This window comes from Pinus tabuliformis, chromosome 8, assembly GCF_031772625.1.
Source record: "Pinus tabuliformis cultivar Carrire ecotype Pingquan chromosome 8, CPIR1, whole genome shotgun sequence".
NCBI lineage: Eukaryota > Viridiplantae > Streptophyta > Pinopsida > Pinales > Pinaceae > Pinus > Pinus tabuliformis.
In genome coordinates, this window is record NC_142294.1 from 1,404,746,117 (window position 1) to 1,404,768,300 (window position 22,184).

The 22,184-nt window shown below is 38.2% G+C and overlaps 1 protein-coding gene across 1 annotated transcript in view; it reads left to right on the plus strand.

Moving 5' to 3' along the window:
* Positions 1 to 3,016: 3,016 nt before the first annotated feature.
* Positions 3,017 to 22,184, plus strand: part of LOC149240812 (uncharacterized) — a 113,081-nt gene continuing 93,913 nt past the window's right edge. Inside the window, exon 1 of the mRNA XM_089373844.1 lies at positions 3,017 to 3,378. Coding sequence (XP_089229970.1) covers positions 3,190 to 3,378 — 189 coding nt within the window. The 5' untranslated portion in view covers positions 3,017 to 3,189. The remainder of the gene's footprint in view (positions 3,379 to 22,184) is intronic.

The following is a 22,184-nucleotide window of genomic DNA, read 5'->3' on the forward strand; positions in this document are numbered from 1 at the left end:
AAGAAAGACATAAAGGGAGAAAGGTGGAGAGAGAGAAGGTGTGACAAGGGAGAAATGGAGAAGAGAGAGAGAGAGAGGCAGAGGGGAAGAGAGGGAGGAAGAGAAGAGAGAGAGGGGGGGGGAGGGGGGGAGAGAGAGGCAGAGGGGAAGAGGGAGGGAGGGAGAGAGAGAGAGATAGATATTGAAAGAGAGTGTATATGTTTGGTGGTGAGATAGAGAGAGCCAATACGAAAGAGACACATAGATACAAATATAGATATTATATAACCAACCTAGATCCATCTTAACCCCAGATTTATCAAGCGTCAAGACAGATCAAATCTCTTGAGGTGCAAACCTTTCCTCAAGTTTTGTACTAAAAAAAAGTGGTTTGCACCTCAAGAGATTGGATCCCTCTCCGTGCTTGATAGATCGGGGTTAAGATGGATCTAGGTTGGTTTAGTAAAAAGGGTATATTTTTCCTCGTTAAACCTTAACCCTAACCTTGGTAACTCACCAATTTTTTCTTTATTATTTTATTTTGATTTTTTTCAAGAGTCACACATGTGCTTCATAACCATTGCTATATAAAAGAAAGGATTAAAGGAAGTAGAATTCAAAAGTAAGATTAAAGAAAGCAAGATAAAAAAATGGATTCAAAAATAAGATTAAAGTAGGAAGGAACTAAGCGAAAAAAAAGTATGATTGCCCTAATAGACACTCTCACACTCTCTAGTCTAGTATGGTAGAGATGTTGTAATGCACTGTTTAACATTTTGATTAAATCAAATTACATAAAAATAATTAATTAAATTAAATTAAAAGATAAATGTAATATAATATAAACATCATAAAAAATAAAAATAACAATAACAAAATAAAAATAACTGTATAAAAATAAAATAATAATAATAAAAATGACCCATGATATGGTATTAAGAATCCATGGTATTGACCCATGCTATTGACATATGGTATTAAGAATCCATGGTATTGAACCATGATATTCATGTGGAATATAACCTATTTAAAGGGGGGAATTAAACTAGCTTAGAGCATGGAGAAGGATCAAATCTCTTTTCAGTGTAAAAGAGGTTTCCACAAGCATACTTGGGATAAGGAGCTAGGAAGAAAGAAAAAGTACTATATTGAAGTGTTTAATCCCACTCATAGTCATCAACCAAAAGCATACATAGAGGCCAATATCTCTTGGGGAGCCAAAATTCTTATTGCTCACATAAGGACTAATTGTGAAACACCCCGCTGGAAAAGGCCAAAAGAAGTGTCGGAGGAAAGATTATGCATTTTTTGTTATTGCAGAAAAGTGGAAACTAAAAAGCATTTCATTTTAGAATGTGAGGCCTTCATAGACAACATGGAAAGTTATGTAGATAAAGCATTTCATTTTAGAATGTGAGGCCTTCAAAGACAACAGGGAAAGTTATGTAGATATGGTGGGAGCTAGCTCTTGGGATAATCTGAGGGGTTTGTTGAGAAGTTGGAGCATTTATTGTGAAATTTCACAAAACTGGGAGCATTTATTGTGAGGCTTCACAAAAATAAGGGCTGAATACATCAAGCATATGGGAGCATTTATTATGAAGCTTCACAAAACTGGGAGCATTTATTGTGAGGTTTCACAAAAAAAAGGATGAATACATCAAGCATATGATTTTTTTTTTTTTTTTTTTTCTTTGATCCCTCTCGGAGCTTGGTAGATAGGGAGTTAAGATGGATCCAGGCTGGTTAAAAAAAGTTCACTTGTTCACTTGATTGTATAAAGATACAATTTAATTTTGGAGTTATCTTTAATGCGACTTTTTGGACTTTCCAGTGTTGGAATGTGGAAAAATTTGAGGTGAAATTTTGATTTGTGTTATTTAAGCTAGTTTTTTTGACTATATATATGGATTCAACACCCTCGAAAATCCCTAGGGCACTTCGATTACACAAGATTACCCATCAAGCTTGTGATTTCAATAAATTCCTACGAGATTTTAGAGAAATTTGACCCGAAAAACCCACCGTAAAAGCTTCCAAAAAATCGCACTAAAGACAACTCCTTTAATTTTAATATAATCAGTATATCAATATTAATCAACCATTTAATTTATATAGCGGCACTAATTTAAAATCACAAAACTAAAACTAATATATACAAAATATGTAATTATAATGATGATTAACATTTCATATATCTATATATATATATATATTTTTTAAACATGGATCATTTATTCTTTTATAATGATACACTTTAATTTTATTATAACAAGTGTATCAACATTAATCAAACATTTAATTTATATAACCATACTATTTCAAAAAGTAGTCTACCTAGGCTGTAGAATGATTTTTAAATTACCGGAAATCTCTCCCTCTTCACCATCTCTCAGCTATATCTATGATGACATTTGACATCCCTGAGCGATCGCCTGACATCCCTGACCGATCTAATTTATAATGAGCTGGAATTCACTTTAATTCCATTCGAAATGGTATACTCACTAAGCTCTGCTCTGCGCTGTGCTGGCTTAACTCTTCGAACTCCTTCCGCACTGCAGCTCGGAGGCCAGGTAACCATACTATCAGTTCTCGATGTTCATCCTTCGAAATTTCAATCGGGCTTTGTAATTCAACTCAATCAATATATATATATATATATTATTTTTAAACATTAATCATTTATATTTCTATACATGTAAATTAACATCATTCTTCATAATTATTTTAACATAGGAAAAAATATTAAATTTATTATCATAATTTTTTTTATATACAAATTTTTATCTAATTGAAAGTAATTTAAACCTTATTTCAAAAACGTTTTTCCAACCATGTAATTATTAAATAATATTTCAATTACATTATTTTTAAATTTAAAAAGGTTAAAACTATTATAGTGAAAATGTACATTAAAATATCATACATCAATTTAGAGTTTAACTCAATTATAATATTATAAAATTATTATTGTACTCGTTATCAATGGCACTGCATATGTTCAACGATAGGACGTGTGGAGATAAAAAAACCAAATGTGTCCACCGCGATCCCCCTAAAAGGAGGAATTTACATTTTAGGACAAGTACAAAGTACGGCAGAAGATACATTTGCATCTTTAATATTCTTGCAGAATTTCTTTTCCATTGTTCTTGTTCGCTATAAAGCTGTGGAAACTATATAAATCCATTCCGTATCTCGGGGGCCATGGACAACGGTGAAGGCTTTTATTTTGAGGGTGCGCGCAAGCGTAGGAGTGCTTCCACTAGAAGGCCGAGATCAGAATCCCATCCCTTTTCTGATCACGGGAGTTATCTCAACTTTTACACTTCCCCTTCAGCAAAACCTCCACGAACATCTGAAGGCGTTCAGCGTCGCCAAAGACTAATTCTCCAGGTACGGCTGTCTCTAGTTTTTATGGCCGTTATTTCATGGCATTAAAGGGTATCAGATTCGCAAAAAAATTGATTTTTTCGTTTTCAATTTCGAATGTTTTGGCTGGCCCTGTTCTCTGTAACCCCGAATAAAACGATTCCCCAAGAATTAATTCTTGTGATCCATACAGTAAACATCCTCAAATCATTCCTAAGCTGTTCGCTATTCAGATTATGTATATATATATATATATATATATATATATATATATATATTATATTTTTTATTGTAAGGCAGAACTTTATATTACAACATTATTACATAATCATGTCTATCTCTTCCACTAGGAAACCAGATCAGAACTTTATAGTATAGCATAAAATTATTGCATACTAATGTCTATGTGTAATTGTTCTTTTTCACTATAATTGTGCTTTTTCACTGGGGAACTAACTAGATCAGTCACATTTTTTATATGGTCTCGTTTCAAAATTGACTTTGTCCTTTTTCACTGGAAAACTAGATCAGTCACATTTTTTATACGTTCTCATTCTTTTTCACTGGGAAACTAGATCAGTCACATTTTTTATATGGTCTCATTTCAAAATTGACTTTGTCCTTTTTCACTGGAAAACTAGATCAGTCACATTTTTTATATATTCTTATTTCAAAATTGACTCTATCCATTGAAAATCCAAATAGAAAACTAGATCAGTGACATTTTTTTATATATTCTTATTTCAAAATTGACTTTGTTCATTGAAAATCCAAATAGAAACTAAAACAGTACTTGGTCTTTTTCACTAGGAAACTATATCAGTCATATTTAAAAATGGATAGAGTCTCATTTCAAAATTGACTTTGTCCATCTAAATTATTTACAAAAATAGAAACTAAAACAACAACCATATAATAATCCATTAGTCATAGTCTTATTTCAAAATTGACTTTGTTCATCTAAATTGTTTTAAAATAAAAATAGAAACTAAAACAACAACAGTATAATAATCCATCAGTCATGTTTAAAGATGGATAGAGTTTCATTTCAAAATTGACTTTGTCCATCTAAATGGTTTTAAATGATTTTGTCCATCTAAATGTTTTAAAATAAAAAATCAAAATATAAACTAAAAATAAAAAATAAAAATAGAAACTAAAACAACAACCTTATAATAATCCATCATCATAATTAGCTTTGCCAAATTTACATTGGCATTGTTTAATGAGGCCACAATTTTGTTAGGATGGTGAATTTTTCTTTAGAATTTGGTGATTTTTTTTTTCAAGAAATCTGACTGTGGGAGTGTTTAAATCGTTTTTGATGACAGAAATAGATTGGGCACTATCAAAAACCCATAAGCATCCAAAATCTTAAAGCTTAACAACTGTAACTTGGATTTTCAAAAGTTTGGGTAACTTGGATTTTCAGAAGTTTCGGTAGGATTTTCTCAAAATCATACTAGCATTTCTATAATTTTCTGTGTAAAATTGTGGACTATTTAGACTATGCCATTTACCATATTCTACTTATCAATTCAAAGAAGAAATTTGACAGATGGTCAAAATTACATAGCATTGATCATTTACAGGTGGACTACATAGCATGATGGATTCAGACGGTGAGTCCACCTGAATTGTTATAGGTGGGCTGATGTTAGTGCCCCGACTCAGTAAACTGCAGATTTTGCCAGTGCATGAACCAACTTTGTCAACTTCCCATCCAATATTTTCATCTGCCTTAGATTCATCCGGACAGAGAAGAATTTCCTGTTGCTCTTTTGATAGCTCCACCAAAACTTGTCCCATTAGAGTTTTGACCTGGTTTAGTAGATTATGACCAGATAGTGACTCTTCCGTCTGAAGGAGCCCTGGCTCCTCATTTCTTTGAGTTTTGACTCCGCATTTCTCTGCATGGCCTCTAGCCACCTCGTCCTGTCTTTGCTGCTTTTAACCTTCTTCGGTTTGTCCCCAGCTGCCTCCATGATATACCAGTACCGCTAGGAATCTATGGAACTGCCTATCTTCCTTCGAATTGTCATGTCTGAACTCTGGCTGCAGTCTCTGCTGCTTTTAACCTTCTTCGGACTGTCCCCGGCTGCCTCCATAATGCACCATTACCGCAAGGCATCTACGGAACTGTCTGTCTTCCTTTGTCTTCCTTTCGTGGTGAAGCTGAATATGATGGCTCTACATTTCAATTTAAGCTTGCTTATCCATATGGAGGGTGTCGTCTCCTACCACCTCTTCCTCCCCTGACAGACCGTGTCCATCATTAATGCCTCGTTGGAGCATTGCCGTGGGCCTATTCAAATCATATATTAATTTATATGTTTGTGCTTGTTTTTGGTGTTTTATAGTTTGTTATGAGCTCTGAGCTTTTCCTTTTGCTTGGTAAATATTTATCTTTTCAAAGTTTCGTAAACCGTAACTCTCTAGACTTTTCTTTTTAAATGGATGGAAAATATACTATTATATTAGTGTTCATTGAAAATAACATCCAGTCTGGGGTTTCTCACGCCTCGGAAACCCAAAATTACCTATAGACATACGTACAGGTACCTGAAAATACCTACATACTATTACACAAAGAACACGACTTAAACTTTTGAAGGCTAGTAACTCATCCCCGTGCCCCACTGGGCTATAAAAACTCGATGTGTAATACAATGCAATTTTAAAATGGACTGAAATTCTCCCATATCATGTCTTATCTGGACACCGGTGGCCCAATGGGGGAAGAGATTTTCTGCCTGACGCCACTCTGTTTGCGGAAGCCTGAAAAGGCATGGACAGAGGAGCCTTCTCCATTTGCCTGAAGGAGGTTCCATCCAGGTTTTGATTTGTTTCAATCTGCTGGAGACAACTGCTTATTTCATCTCACTCTGGAATTTACTTACTTCATTTGTTGGGCTGACATTTTTGCTATTCCTTGGTGGTTCTCCCCATAATCTCTTCCAGCTTCAAGACCACGTTCTCAAGAGCCAATGCTAAATTTTAGATACTATCCTTTACGCTCTCCAATTCATCGTCATCTTGTTCCATTATCGCCATACATAATTTGGTTTTCTTACCTCAATTGGTTGAGGGTGATGGGGTATGGGGTTTGTCCTGTGCTTCTCCTTTTAATCGATTCATTGAACTCCATACTTTCCCTGATCATGTTTTGAGTTTCCAGTCTGAAGGGGAGAACAAGCTGCTGTGCTGATATTCTCTGCTCTTCCACCTTGCTAGCTTGACTCATAAATTTCAACCCAGGTCAAGGACTTGGGCAGCGTTAGGGTCTTTGAAAGATTGAGGAGTGAGTTTTCTGTAAATGAAGAATGATAGGATTAAAGTAGAGGGAATGTAGATTGAGGAGTGAGTCTACATCACACCGATACTCTTTGTTGCTTGCCTACTTACTGTTAGGTTTTCCTTCTTGTGTGTGAGTGATTTTTGCGTTCCTATTTTGTGCACATATCAATCGGTTTAAGAGCCTTAAGATTAGGGGCTTTTCAAGAGCTTTGAAATTTTGGCTCACTTTGGGATTTTCTTCTTGCCTGGTATTTTCCTTTTATCTCTTTCCAAGCAATTTGGGTTATTTATAGACACCTAGACATTATCAACTCCTTGTTGGTTTTAGACCCTTGACATATAAGCAACTTATGATTGCTTAGGTTGATCTTTCCATTTCCACATTTTAATCTTTATTCCTATAAAAAAATTCTTCAACTTCTTCTGTTGTTGTGGGTTGTGTTCATGATGTTAGAAAATCAAGGATATTATATTAGGGTTTGATTCTCCTTTTTTGATAATTACTTGTGAATGTTGGTTTCTTTTACTTCTTTATTTTCTTATCTTTCATCAAGCAATTATACATACATGAAGATCACAAAATAAGAGACACAAGATATAGGCACATGCCAGGGCAAAACCCACCTCGAGGGGAAAGCCCAGTCAAGATAATTCTTCCTTTCAATAGTATTCTTTGAGACTCTTTACCCTAGACTAAGACCAAACTTTCCCTCCACACCATGTCAGCCTCCAAGATCTTTGACCCCTTCCAACAACTTTGACTAGGCAGCAGCTTCCAGCAACATGCAGCTTACGACAATAGCGAAATCTTAGGAGACTTTGATCTCCCAACCCAGACCAAGAAACAGAGAGAGAGAGAGGCACCAAAATTTCGATTTTCTTCTTCTCTAGAGACTCCCCCAAACTCGCACTTCTTTCGTCTTCCCGGCAACAAACTTCGCACTTCACCAGCTCTTCTTGAAATATCGAACTTGCTTGAGAGTGAGTGTTCCAAATGACTTTGACCTCCTTCAATATATAGGCTTCTCGTGGGTCGAATGGGGGTCCTTAGGCCGACAGATGTGGAGGACACATAATTCATATTTGGTTGGATACAAAACCTTTTTACATGATCCGAAAGCCCAAGAAGGGTCTCTTCGAATGTACAGTGACTCTATAAACTCAATATTAATCCTAGGAGTCCACAATGGGGACTTTGACTAATATAATGATGACCCAATCATGAAACCCATGCTTTAATAAGTCATTGTTACACTAATAAAAATTCTTTTGACAAGTACATTATATAATGACTCATGTACATTATTGAAGACGGAACATAGTTACTCCAACACTCCCTCTTAACTAGGGAGGTATTCATAATGTACAAATACAATGGAAGATCCCAAACTATATGAAAACATGAAGAACGTTTAGGCACCGCAATGCGATGGACTAGATTCCTGACCAGGGAAATCCATCCAACCAGTCACTCAACAATTTAGGCACCGCAATGCCATGGACTAGATTCCTGACCAGGGCAATCTATCCAACCAATCACTCAACAATTTAGGCACCGCAATGCCATGGACTAGATTCCTGACCAGGGCAATCTATCCAAGTGGGACTAAGGTGGACTCAAGCTTTCAGCCCCTCTAGGTACCATCAGGCTTACTTGCTAACCACCAACCCAAACATACAGGTGTGTATCCAAAATCGAGCTCAATAAACAACACCACCTTTTCAATTCCGGGATTCTTGACATCAACACAGAGTGTTGACCTGATGTCTCCCCAAGCAATGCTTCACTCGCAAAGCCTCAACAAATCTCTTCCATTTCTTTATCATCAATACAATTATCAATATCTACCAAACCCAACATTTTCCTTAGATATTCAAATTTCTTATTAGGAAGAGCCTTTGCCAGTATGTCTGCTACCTGTTCGTATGTCGGAACATATTCTAACTTCACGATTTCTTCTTGCACCAGGTTCCTAATAAAGTGGAACTTATTATTGATATGTTTCGTCCTCGAATGAAACACGAGATCTCCAGACATCTTGATACAACTTTGATTATCATAGTTAATCACAGTAGGACCCAGAGATTTTTCGAACAAATTTGTCAGAAGCTTCCTTAACCAAACAACCTCTTTTCCTACTTCACATGCAGCCACATATTCTGCCTCAACACTACTCAATGAAACGGGATCTTGCTTCCTACTCATCCATGAGATCATAGCAGCTCCCAGACTAAAGCATCCTCCGATAGTGCTCCTTCCATCGGTCTCATTGCCACCCCAATCAGAGTTTGTGAAGCCAATTAGCTTGACCTCCTTACTATCATACTTTAGGCAATGATGTATAGTGCCGCGAAGATACCTCAATATATGTTTGGCAACTATCCAGCGATCATGACAAGGCTCCAACTGAAACTGACTAAGATTGTTTACTGCAAAACATATATCTGGCCTAGTATTTACCAGCTACCTCAGGGAACCCACCAACTGACGATATGAGGTAGGATCCATGAGACTCGAGTTGGAGTTCCTCAACTTCTCGAGGTTGGTGATCATAAGAGTAACCATCAGCTTGGAGTCCATCATCCCAAATTTTTGCAATAACTTGATGATGTACTTTCCTTGCCCCAAATATATTTCCCCAGGTCTCTGCCATACTTCTAGACCTAGGTGGTAATGCATCAGTCCTAGATCCTTCGTCTCAAATTCAGCTACCAACATCTTCTTGCATTCTTGAATTCTTCGTTCTACACTGGTGATGAATAGATCATCCACATATAGTAGAATAATGACTGGCTCATTATTCATGACCTTGATATATAGATTCGGATCAACAATACTCTTCACGAACCCAATCCTGAGAAGATATGCATCCATTCTTGCATACCATGCCCTTGGTGCTTGCTTCAAGCCATATAGAGCCTTCTTGAGTCTGCAAACATGAGAGTCCTTGCTATTCACTTCAAATCCTTCAAGTTGTTTGATGTACACTTCCTCATCAATGGTCCCATTCAGAAATGTGGTCTTAACATCCATTTGATGGATATTCCACCCCATTGTAGCAGCCAGTGAAACCAACGATCTAATGGTAGTGTACCTTGCAGTAGGTGCAAATGTTTCTTCATAGTCAATGCCTTCCTTTTGAGAGAAACCCCTTGCAACGAACCTTGCTTTGTACTTGTCTATACTTCCATCAATAGCATGTTTGATCTTATAGATCCACTTCGATGTGACAACTGATTTGTCACTAGGTCTAGGAACGATTTCCCAAACCCCATTCTTCATGATGGATTGATATTCTTCCTGCATAGCTTTCTTCCAAACCTCTTCATGCTCAACTTCCTTGAATGTAGATGGTTCAACTTCAATCAACTTTGTCATATATGCAACATAACCAGAATACCTTTTCGGTTTCTTACTTTCCCTGGAGGACCCTTTTGCAACTTCATGTCCTTCAACATCTTCTAATGTAGCTTTCAACCAATTTGGCCTCTTCCTTGTGGTTGGGACAACCACCGATTGAATAGGCTCACTTGGTCCTTCTTCTTCATCATTTGTAGTAGAGTTCTCATGAACTTCATCTTCTTCAAATACGGGAACTTCTTCGTCATCAGAATCAATAGGAATATCCTTTGATTTCTTGTAAGCTTGATTCTCATCAAATATGACATCCTTGCTTACTTCAATGTATCTTCCCTCCTTTATGTATATTCTATATGCTTTTGAGGAAAGACTATAACCAACGAATATTCCCTTGATGCTTGTCGAGTCCAACTTCTTTCGCTTGTCTTTTGGAACATGGACATATGCTGGACTTCCAAATATGCAGAAATGATCCACACTTGGCTTCTTTCCTGTGAATACTTCTTCGAGTGTAGTATTCTCAAGACTCTTATGAGGACTTCTATTTTGAACGTACACGGTAGTCATCGCTGCTTCACCCCATAAGAACTTCGGTAGATCTTGATCAAGGAGCATAGTTCGAATGCCTTCTTCGATTGACCTATTCTTCCTTTCGGCCAATCCATTTTGTTCGGGATAGTAGGGAACAATGAGCTCCCTCTTAATACCTGCATCCTTACAATATGCAATAAGCTCTTTAGAGGTGTATTCCCCACCATTGTTAGACCTTAGAGTCTTTATCTTCTTTTCAGTTAGGGTTTCTACCTCAGCCCTAAACTCCTTGAACTTATCAAATACTTCATCTTTAGTTTTGAGTAGGTAGAGCCATGTCTTCCTTGAATGGATGTTACATAGTAGAGATGACCTCCAAGTGTCTTATCAGACATGGGCCCACATACATCGGAATGGATGAGATCTAATATTTCTTTAGATCTAGATTCACTATGATGAAATGGCTTTCTAGTATGCTTCCCCAAAGAACATCCCTTGCACACAGCTTCATGGTCTAACTTCATATCAGGAATACCATGAACCAATTGAGGGATGACTCTATAATGAAGATGGCCATACCTTCGATGCCATAGTTCAATGGGACTTATTTCCATATGAAGCAGAGCTTGAGGAAATGGCCCCACATACATTGGAATGGATGAGATCTAATATTTCATTAGATCTAGATTCACTATGATGAAATGGCTTTCTAGTATGCTTCCCCAAAGAACATCCCTTGCACATAGCTTCATGGTCTAACTTCATATCAGGAATACCATGAGCCAATTGAGGGATGACTCTATAATGAAGATGGCCATACCTTCGATGCCATAGTTCAATGGGACTTATTTCCATATGAAGCAGAGCTTGAGGAGATGGAGTGATAAAGATTTCCTTCACGAACTCCAATAACCCTAGGTTTGTCAATATTAGAGTTCTTTCCCCAAACCAATACTTTTCCATCAATAAAAGCAATTCTTTCCCTCTTATCTTCTAAACAAGAAATAGAAAGTAAATTCTTTTTCAAACTTGAAACATAGAGAATGTTGTTGAGATGCAACTTCGATCCATTGTCCAGCTTTAATGATGTAGATCCCATGCCTCTAACAACATAGCTTTTGTTGTCACCCAATTCCACTGCATGAGAGGATGACTCCTTTGATAGTGTGTGTAGTTGCCTACTTTCACCTATCATGTGTCTCGATGCTCCACTATCAATGATCCATGCATTGTCATCAGTAAGAGATCCTGTAAGGGCAGCCAAGAATCCATGACTCTTGACTTTGTTGAATAGGTAGTAGATGATCTTCTTGATCCATCTTCCAGTAGAGTTGAAACCCAAACTTATGTAGTTCACCATAGAGGGAGAATCCATGCCAACAAAGTGATCTTCGACTTCTCTTGATCTTACCTTTGATACCATGTTAGAAAATCAAGGATATTATATTAGGGTTTGATTCTCCTTTCTTGATAATTACTTGTGAGTGTGTTGGCTTCTTTTACTTCTTTATTATCTTATCTTTCATCAAGCAATTATACATACATGAAGATCACAAAACAAGAGACACAAGATATAGGCACATGCCAGGGCAAAACCCCCCTCGAGGGGAAAACCCAGTCAAGATAATTCTTCCTTTCAATAGTATTCTTTGAGACTCTTTACCCTAGACCAAGACCAGACTTTCCTTCCACACCATGTCAGCCTCCAAGATCTTCGTCCCCTTCCAAGAACTTCGACTAGGCAGCAACTTCTAACAAAGACACCAAACTCGCACTTCTTTCATCTTCCCAGCATCAGACTTCACACTTCACTAGCGCTTCTTGAAATATCGAATTTGCTTGAGAGTGAGTGCTCCAAATGACTTCGACCTCCTTCAATATATAGGCTTCTTGTGGGTCGAATGGGGGTCCTAAGGCCAACATGATGTGGAGGACACAATTCATATTTGACTTGATACAAAACCTTTTTACATGATCTGAAAACCCAAGAAGGGTCTCTTCGAATGTACAATGACTCTATAAACTCAATATTAATCCTAAGAGTCCACAATGGGGACTTTGTCTAATATAATGATGACCCAAGCATGAAACCCATGCTTTAATAAGTCATTGTTACAATAGTAAAAATTATTTTCTTTATTCTTTTGACAAGTACATTACATAATGACTCAAGTACATTATTGAAGACCGAACATAGTTACTTTTTCCAACACATGATTGGCAAAGTTATCGGTTCTTTTTGGTCTGTGTTGTTGGTTCTTCATCAATATTGCTGGTTTTTTTACAAGTACCATTAGTTTACACTTGAACCACTACTACTGCATGTAAATTGCTTGAAAAATCTATTGTACAATTAAGTACATGTGTTTTTTTTTAATGTGGCCCATTTTGTTTCATATCACTATTTCTTTCTTTGGATCGACATACAATGACATTTTGTCCTTCTCTATGGCTTTGCAATTCTTCTAGAGATTCCATGGATTCTCATTACTCAACCATTGCTCAAATCTTGATAGAGAAAATGTAGGAGCAACAAAAAATACTTTTGGAACAAGTATTGGCACAATGCCAATTGTAGAAGAAGTTTAAAATTCATCTGATACAAAACATGATCTCCATGTTTTAGCAACTAATGAACGCCTAGCAACAAAGCCTATGAAAGACTCCCTAACAACACCCAATGTTGCAACAACATAATCTACTTACTACAACCCCTATTGCTTGATAGTCCTTCGTGTTGGACATAAACCATTTGTCTTGAAATTTAGTGAAGCGTTGAATGGGGGTTTGTTGGATTCTCGACTTTGTAGTCGGGAACCATACCTTATGATTCGATTTACTTTTAGAAATGCTTGGAAAATCCTTGTAGTAGGGGCACACATGGAGGAGTAGGGCCTCGCATAGTGATAGATACACATCCACCATGTTGCAACCATTGGTCAACCTTATATTAGCTCTTGGGATCAATGTTGCACGAAGCGGGGATGCAGAAGCGCCATTTCCAAAAAATCTAGGAAGCGAAGCGTCTACTATATATATACATATATATAATATTTTTTTACATTTATATTAAAAAAATTCCAAAATACCAAATTAGTTGTAGAAGACATGAAAACATGCATATTTTTAAATAAATCAAGATAGATATGGCATCCATGATTCCGTTGTACATCAATGATTAATTATTCGTGCATCGACCATCTAGATTCTAACAATTACAAACATACATCAAATTTTTAAGCATATCATAAAACATAAAACATTTAGAAGATAAAATCATCAAACATTCAAGTAACTTATCTAGCAAGTGAGCAATAGTCAACATGAGTCATGTCCAAAATTCAAATAATAATGTTTACAAAATAGGCCTTGGCCACCACCAAGACTCAAGTACACACTAAACTAGGAAGAGTAAGACAAAAAAGTTCAAATTCACAACAAGGCTACAAGTCTAATCTATGAAAAAAGTAGTAAATTGTGAATATATCTACTAATCTCTCCTCCTTCCACCACGAACAATATGTGAATCTCCACGTGTTGGCGATGAAGAAGATGGTGGCTTTGGAAGTTGTGGCAGTGGAACTGATGAAGATGAAGCCCCTGCTGTTGGTGTTGAAGCATGGAACCTGGGAACCATGGGACTGGATGGGGGTGGCATCTTGTTAATTTTAGGTATGTTCTATGCTGAGAGCAAATTTACTTCAATTTTCCATATTAGCTCAATATCAATTCCAGATTAGCAATCACATTTAGCATGATATTAAAATGCAGATAGAACATAAACAAAAATCGCAGAAGACAAGCCAAGACAAGAGGACACAAGATGTGGCACCAGCTAGGGACAAACCCCAATGTGGGGAAACCCTTGATCAATTCTTCTTATGTTCTTCAATAGTTCAACAGAGAGAGAGAGAGATAGTACATATACATTAGATGTCAACATTTTGACTTGTCAAAATAAGAGCAGAGATCTTCTCTAGGAAGATGACACAGGAGGTAGCAGATCTGAACACATGTGATTCCATAACCATGCTGTACCCATCACTGTGTTGCACCCATCATTGTGCTGCACCCATCATACTGCATCCATCATGCTGCATCTATCATCATGCTGCATCCATCATGCTGCATCTCATCACCATGCTGCACCTAGCTAGCTGTCTAATCCTCAATGAACCCATGATTATAGCTCTGTCCATCTCATATTGGAACATCACCATACAACCCTCTAATAGTCTGAGATCTCAACAGTATTACACACAACAGCTCCATACATAATGCTAATGATATGAGTCCTTAAATATCCATACGAAATTGACTGTGATGTTATGGCCTGCGGCCTAACACACAGTCTTCAGGCAACATATTCATTTTGCTTGTCCCTTCACACAGTGACCCAATCAAACTTTATGCAGCAGCCCTATTGGATACTTCTGCCCAGCATAACATACCCAAACAAATGGCCATGCTGTCACCTACAACAATGTGGCATAATCTCAGTGGCTAGGTGACTGTGTAAGGCTGCCTGTGACCATCCTCCTGTAGCTATGGACAGTCACCCTTAACTGCAGATGGGGTCACCTCTAGATCTGCGGTTTAGGACAACAGATAGGAGCCTCTTCTTAGGCCTCCTTTACTATGGTTAGGACAGAGACTAGAGCTCCCTTTAGCTGCGGATTAAAGCCTTATTGACTGCGTCCTAGGGCACATTTAAATGTTGTTGTTTGGAGCCTCCGTTAGCTGCATATAAAACACTTATTGATAGCGTCCTAGTGCACCCTAAGTGCTGCGGTTAGGAGCCTCCTCTAGCTGCTGTGTGTTTCCTAATATAGCGTGAAAGGATCTCCCTTTACTGCGGATTAGATCTCCCTTTGAGGACTGCGGTTAGGGCTTTTATGGATCTTCCTTTAGCTGCGTATAGAGGCTCCCTTTGACAGTGAATGGAAGCCTCCATCATGACTGTGTTAAGTGCCTCTTCTTGCTGCATACACACCCCTAATGACTGCGGTCTAGGACAATGTATTAGGGCATCATTTAGCAGTGGTTAGGGCTTCTCCATACCAGCGTTAAGGCTGGCTTCATGGACTGTAATTTAGGGCAGCGTAGGTCTCTTTAGAAAACCCTTTCAGCTCCATGTCTAGGGCTTCTCCTTGACTGTGATAAGCAGTGTTTTTAAAACCGGAACCGGTGACCGGACCGGTCCACCTAATGAACCGTTTACCGACCGGAACCGGTCTAACCGGGACTGGTTTGGTCTAAACGAACCGTTTTAAAAAAATACATTAAATAATTAATTTTTAATGAAACAAAACTATTTTTAAGATGTAAAACCATGATTCCAAGCCAATAGAGACAAAATATGCAAAGTTTGCTCATTTATATACCATGCAAAGGTGATTATATCAAAATGGCACCGAGTGCAATACATATCATCGACAAGTCCATCACCAACAAGAAACAGTTCTTTCTCCAGCTATGGAAGATCAACAGACAAAATCACAAAGTAATCCAACAAATATTACAACAACAAAAGTTGTTGGGATACTTCCGACCAAAGAAAATGAACAGATAGCATACCTGGCAGAACAAATAAATAAACAACAAAAAGAAACCAGTAGAGCTCTAGCTAGTGATGTGACTACAGAGGGAACTGTTCTACAAATTGATGCAGCAACAGAGGATAAAGGTATGGGATATGAAAACAGTAACAAGAGAAATGTGGAAAAAACAGAAAGCACAGTTGATGATAAGCAACAGTTGACCTTGTCTCCTGCTTTGGAAGAGCAACATAAAAAAATGCAGTCAGCTCCATTTATCAATGAAGTAAAAGATGGAGAGATGCTTCATACAAGGAACAATGCCTGGGAAGCAGACCCAACAATTACTTCAGGTGAACTGCACAAAGTCCTGGATCCAATAGCAACTGATGCAACAAAAGAGGTAGATATTACAGCATTAAATACAGCAGCACAGGGGCAATGCATGGATATTCAAAGTATTAAGATCAGGAAAGCAAAAGAGACAGCAAGTATATATGATGAAAAAAAGCAGGACCCTCTAGAAGACAAGGGTAAAGACCCATATCCAGCACCACCTGCCAGTGCAGTAACATCAAACGCTAATATTCCAATGATGGATAGAACAAATGCCACACTCCAAACAGGAGAACATCACAAACTATCATGTACAACTACAACAATAAAAAAAGACATTCAGGCTGACAATGTTGCAGCAGAGGCTGTACTAGATGTGGAAATTGAATGCAAGGATATTAAAGTTGACCAGAATAATAAAAATATAGATGTTGATGAGCAACTAAATGTGTCATCTCCATCATTGAAAGAGAAATATGAGGAATCCGACATAGCTCAACCTACTATTTTAGCACTAGCAGTCATTAAGACTTTTAATGCAAAGGATGATACAGTGGAATTAAAACAAATAAGACTACAGGAAGAACTTCATAAAGAATTCAATAGGACTTCTGTCATTGATGCAACAGCGGAGGCTACTAATGAAGAAAGAGGGGATGCAAAAGTTGTTGAACTTGAAAGCAGTGGTGTTCAAGAGCTAAAAGAGCCAGAGAGCAGAAGCATTGATGGGATGCTTCCAACAGTTAGCATGCAGACAACAGAGCTGACAATAACAACAGATGAAAAGAACAAAGAATCCAGTAGTTCTCCAGATGCGAATGTGGAAACAGAGGAAGATCCTTTACTCATTAATATAGCAAGAGAGACTAAAGGCTCAGAACATGGAAGGAATAATGGGGAAAATGCAGAAAGGACACAAAGCACAAGTGCTGAGCAACAATCAAACTTGTCTCCGGCTTTAGAAGAGCAACATGAAGAGTCACAGAGTCTGTGCCTAAAACCGGACGGTTTAGGACAAAACCGCCGGTTTTTACCGGTTAGGTCAAAAAATCGGGCAAGTGATGGGTTAAACCGGGTTTTTAGGTCGGTTCCGACCGGCCAGCTAGCTAACCGGCCGGTTTGACCGGTTACCGGTTTTTCAAAACGGTTTTTAAAACTATGGTGATAAGGGCTCTCCTTGGCAACCTATAAGAAGCTGTGTCTCCTCTATGACAATGTTAGGGTCTAGGGCATTCTCTAGGGCAGCATAACATCTTAAGATCCCTCCTCCCACCAAAACCCAAAGACAAGTGGAGAGGAAGAGATCACAAGAGGTGTGTGTCAAATGACTTGAAGGCCACCTCTATTTATAATAAAACGTGGACGACAAGTGGGGGCAATTTGGTTGTTGGCCGACCTTGACGAATTGTCACATAACACAAATGAATTCATATCTCCATGAATACATGTCGGAATCAAATGATCTTTAGATCAATCCTACACCTCTCGACGAGAGGAATCCAAGAAAAATATCAGCTGCCATGAATAAGAAGACCCACATGGAGTTTGGCCCTAGTTGCCAATTTTAACACATCTCAACTCGATCATCATCATCTTGGATAAGAACATCCTCCAATTGCTCTAATTGCAACACTCCATCCTCCAAATTGGGCTCCTTTGGATTTTTGTCCCAAACCTTTAAGGTCTTTTTTACGCTTTGAATCATCATCACTTGGCCAACACCAAGACTTAAGTACACACTGAACTAGGAAGAGTAAGACAAAAAAGTTCAAATTCACAACAAGACTACAAGTCTAATCTATGAAAAAAGTTTTAAACTATGAATATATCTACTAATCTCTCCTCCTTCCACCACAAATAGTATGTGAACCTCCACGTGCTGGCGATGAAGAAGATGGTGGCTCTGGAAGTTGTGGCAGTGGAACTGATGAAGATGAATCCCTTGCTGTTGGTGTTGAAGCATGGAACCTGGGAACCATGGGACCGGATGGGGGTGGCATCTCAACTCGATCATCATCATCTTAGATAAGAGTATCCTCCAATTGCTCTAATCGCAACACTCCATCCTCCAAATTGGGCTCCTTTGGATTTTTGTCCCAAACCTTAAGGTCTTTATTACGCTTTGCATCATCACAATAATGGGACAACAATCACAAGTTGTAGTGAACATAAGCCAAGCTCTTTGCCTGGTCTAAATTTAACCTATTCCTTTAACACTGTGGATGAAAGAATAAGAGCTCCAACACCTCTCTGCAGAAGAAGTGTTTACCACCTGTGATAACACCCTCAATGCCAAAGTTTAAGAAGTGGAGTAGCACCTCCATGCATGTTCCACCATTCAATAGAAGATAAATTCTCTCGATCTCTAATTGCATTCATGCTCCCAAATGGACCAGTGCTAAGCGTATAGTTGCTCAAATGTTTCTGTAGCATGGCAGACTTCTCATTAGGGACTAATTTATCCAAAGCTTTCATATAACCAGATAGAACCTCTGGATCTAGGTGTGGTTTTCCCCTGCACCCCTCCCCAAGTGTTGGTGTTGAAAGCCATGACGGATGATAGTATTTAGGTGTCACAACATATGCTAAGGCATGCAATGGAATGTCTAGCATATCCCATCGTTTTTCCACCTCTGCATGAATATAATTGTACAAGGTGATATTTCTAGGATCAACAATGTCTTTAATCTACCCAACATGTTATCCATCCTTTCATACACCTCCCCAATTATTGGGCGATCTGAATCTGCAAACTTGATCATGTAATAAATTGGTTTGGTGAATTGCAAAACATATTTAATCTGTGACCAAAAGTAACTGTCAAGAATAGTGTCCTTGGCTACATTAGCACAATCTCTATTAGTGTTAATGCCATCCCATGATTCATAGGTCAACATATTAGTTAAAGGCTGTCTCACCTTGACTAGTTGCCTATAGGTGAGGTAATAACTTGCAAATCTTGTTTTTGCAAGTTTAAGCAATTGCAACTTGGAGTAAGTGCTATAAAAGTAGTTTACCCTTGTATGCCCTGTAATAAATTTAATGAGTTGCTTCCCTCTCATATAAAGCTCATTAATCTATCCACATTCTTTATGCTTCAGAATATCATGCATCAAAAGGTTCAATGTGTGCACCAAGCACCTGAACCAAAAGATGTGTGGATGAATTCAATATTTTTTTCTGCTGCCTTACAGTTTGCTGCATTATCAGCGATCACTTGAACCACATTATTAGGACCAACATCTTTGATTGATTGCAATAGGAGATCTGCAATGTTTTGGGAAGTTGCACTGATGGAGGAGGAGGAATCATGACTTGCAATAAACACTGCACCACTAGCAGAAACACCAAGAACATTTATCAAATGTTGGTTTCTAATATTTGTCCACCCATCTGATTCAATGGATACCCCACAGTTCACCCACTCATTTGTAAAACGTGTCAAAGCTCTTTGAACCTTTGTTTTTTCTCTTTCTAATAATGCTATTCTTTCTCATAGTTGGGGCACTTGTATCCTTTCGGGGCTTCATTGATGCCCTTAAATATATCATGCCAATAGGGTGAGCGAAGCACATTGAGTGGTACACTGCAAGCATAAAGAAACCAGACTATATTTGCATCCACATCACCCTTCCCAACAACATTTAGGAAATCCCCTATCGTTTTTCTACTTCCAAAGGTTGCAGAAGTACCATGAGGAGATGAGCTACCAAATCTAGAGGTTGCACTTGATTCAGAATGAGTTTTTTGTTTCATGTTTTTCTGTTGTGCAACCTCCTCTATTTGGATGTATTTTCTTTTTTGTTTAGTTGAAATCTTAGGGAAAATTGCTATCCCCATGACACCCTTTTTCTCATCACTGTCCATCACCCCACAAAGATGCCTTCTCACACGGGTATATGAACCACTATATGATTTTCCTCCAGCTACCACCACCTTTTCCCCCTTCAAGTTTGGTCACATAATTCCACAAGGGTGTCAAAGCAGCTTTCCCTCTTGCATTTCAGTGTCCTCTTCATCCCCTTCCTCTTCAAACCCTTCCTCCTCATCATACATTGGGTCACTCATATGGGGACCACTATCCTCTTGTTTTTCTTCTTCCCTTCTATTCCTACCCCCCCTTTACCATCATGAAAACCAAAAGTGGAATGATACATACAAGCCAAAAGAACACCATTTTGGAATATGAATATAGATGGACAACCTGCAATGAAATGAGCAAGAAGAAAGAATGGGAAAGAGTAGGAGGGAGGAAAAAAAATACAAACAAGGACAGAAAAATGAGGGAGTTTGGGGTTTTCACTTACCTCTTTAGCTCTTGTAGATGGAAACCCTTCTTTACTCCTCCAAGCTCCTACTCCTTCACTCCTCCTAACTCCTCCTCTTTCACTCCTCCAAGTTCTCCTCAAGTTTCTCTTCTCCAAGCTCTCCAAAGATGCATGAGTGAGGAAAATATAGGGGAAATGAATTTTATCCCCATCTATTCTTTCCCTAACTCAAAGTTAAAGCAAAAATAAAAAATAAAAAATAAAAAGTGGGTCAGCCTCTGTGGAACCCCTTATTGGGCCTCGGATCCACTCGGGATCCGTCTGGATCTGTGCTCGATCCATTGCGGACCTGAGGTGGATCCCTGTTTGGAACCACGGATCATGGCCGCGTAGTTCCGAATTTCCATGAACTAACCCAATTCGGCGGAACTGCAGATCCGATTTTAGAATTCGTGGTTTTGCTAGAGGATCCCCCACAGATCCGTATGGGACGCGGTTTTGTCTTTGGAACCTTGGGTGGGGGGGAAGGATCATGCAACATTGCTTGGGATGACTTCAAGGTTGTCCTTTGCAAGTGGTTCTACCCATTAGGGTACATTGATGTAGTGCTAACACAATGGCTACAACTAAGATAAAGCATTGGGCAAATTGTCCAATAGGATTGAGGACTTCAACTAAACCTATGAAATTGAGGCAAGGGATCTTGAAAATACTCTGTGTTGAGTTTACCTATGCTTCCTTCTAAAGATAATCCTCGTTCCAATTTATTCATTAGATTTGCCTTTCGATTAACTTTCAAGATTGAAGCTAAGTTACCTTAGGCTAATAAGCCTTGTTAACACCAAATTTGTACATAAATTTGAGTGTTATGTTCTAACTTCTAGCATATGTTCATGTATACTATATGGGGTGAGCTAAAAGTTACAAAGTTCACCATTCGACATCAACTACTTGTGAACATTTATAGTGTGGTACCATTGTTGGGGGGGCAAGCCAAGTTTTTTGGTATTTATAGCATTAGGTTCCTATTGTAGGTATTCTTCACCTAACATCAGGTTGCTATTGTAAATATTAATCACCTATTGAGACCGTTGGATGTAGGATCTAGTTTGTTTGATGATAGTTATTGTTGCATATGAACCATGCATATTAAGGGATCACACACTTTTATTGATAGCATTATCAGTAGAGAAAATATGGATTAAAGATGATTAGAGGTTTTCTCCCTCAAACTTTGATGCCGCATAGGATATCTTAATCCATTTCTTAGTGAGGAAAGAAAGTGGTGTAGTTACTTTACATATTATGAAGGTTTAAGGGGTGAGTCAGTTCACCGACATCTTAGAGATTATGATTGGTTTACTAACTGTTTTGATATGAAACATGAAGATGGGTTGATGAAGTTGTCTGTGATGTCCTTCGCCAGAGACTCTCTAGGGTGGTTCATTCATGGTTACCTTTAGTTATATTATATCTTTGTTGAAGTTGGAAGTAGAATGC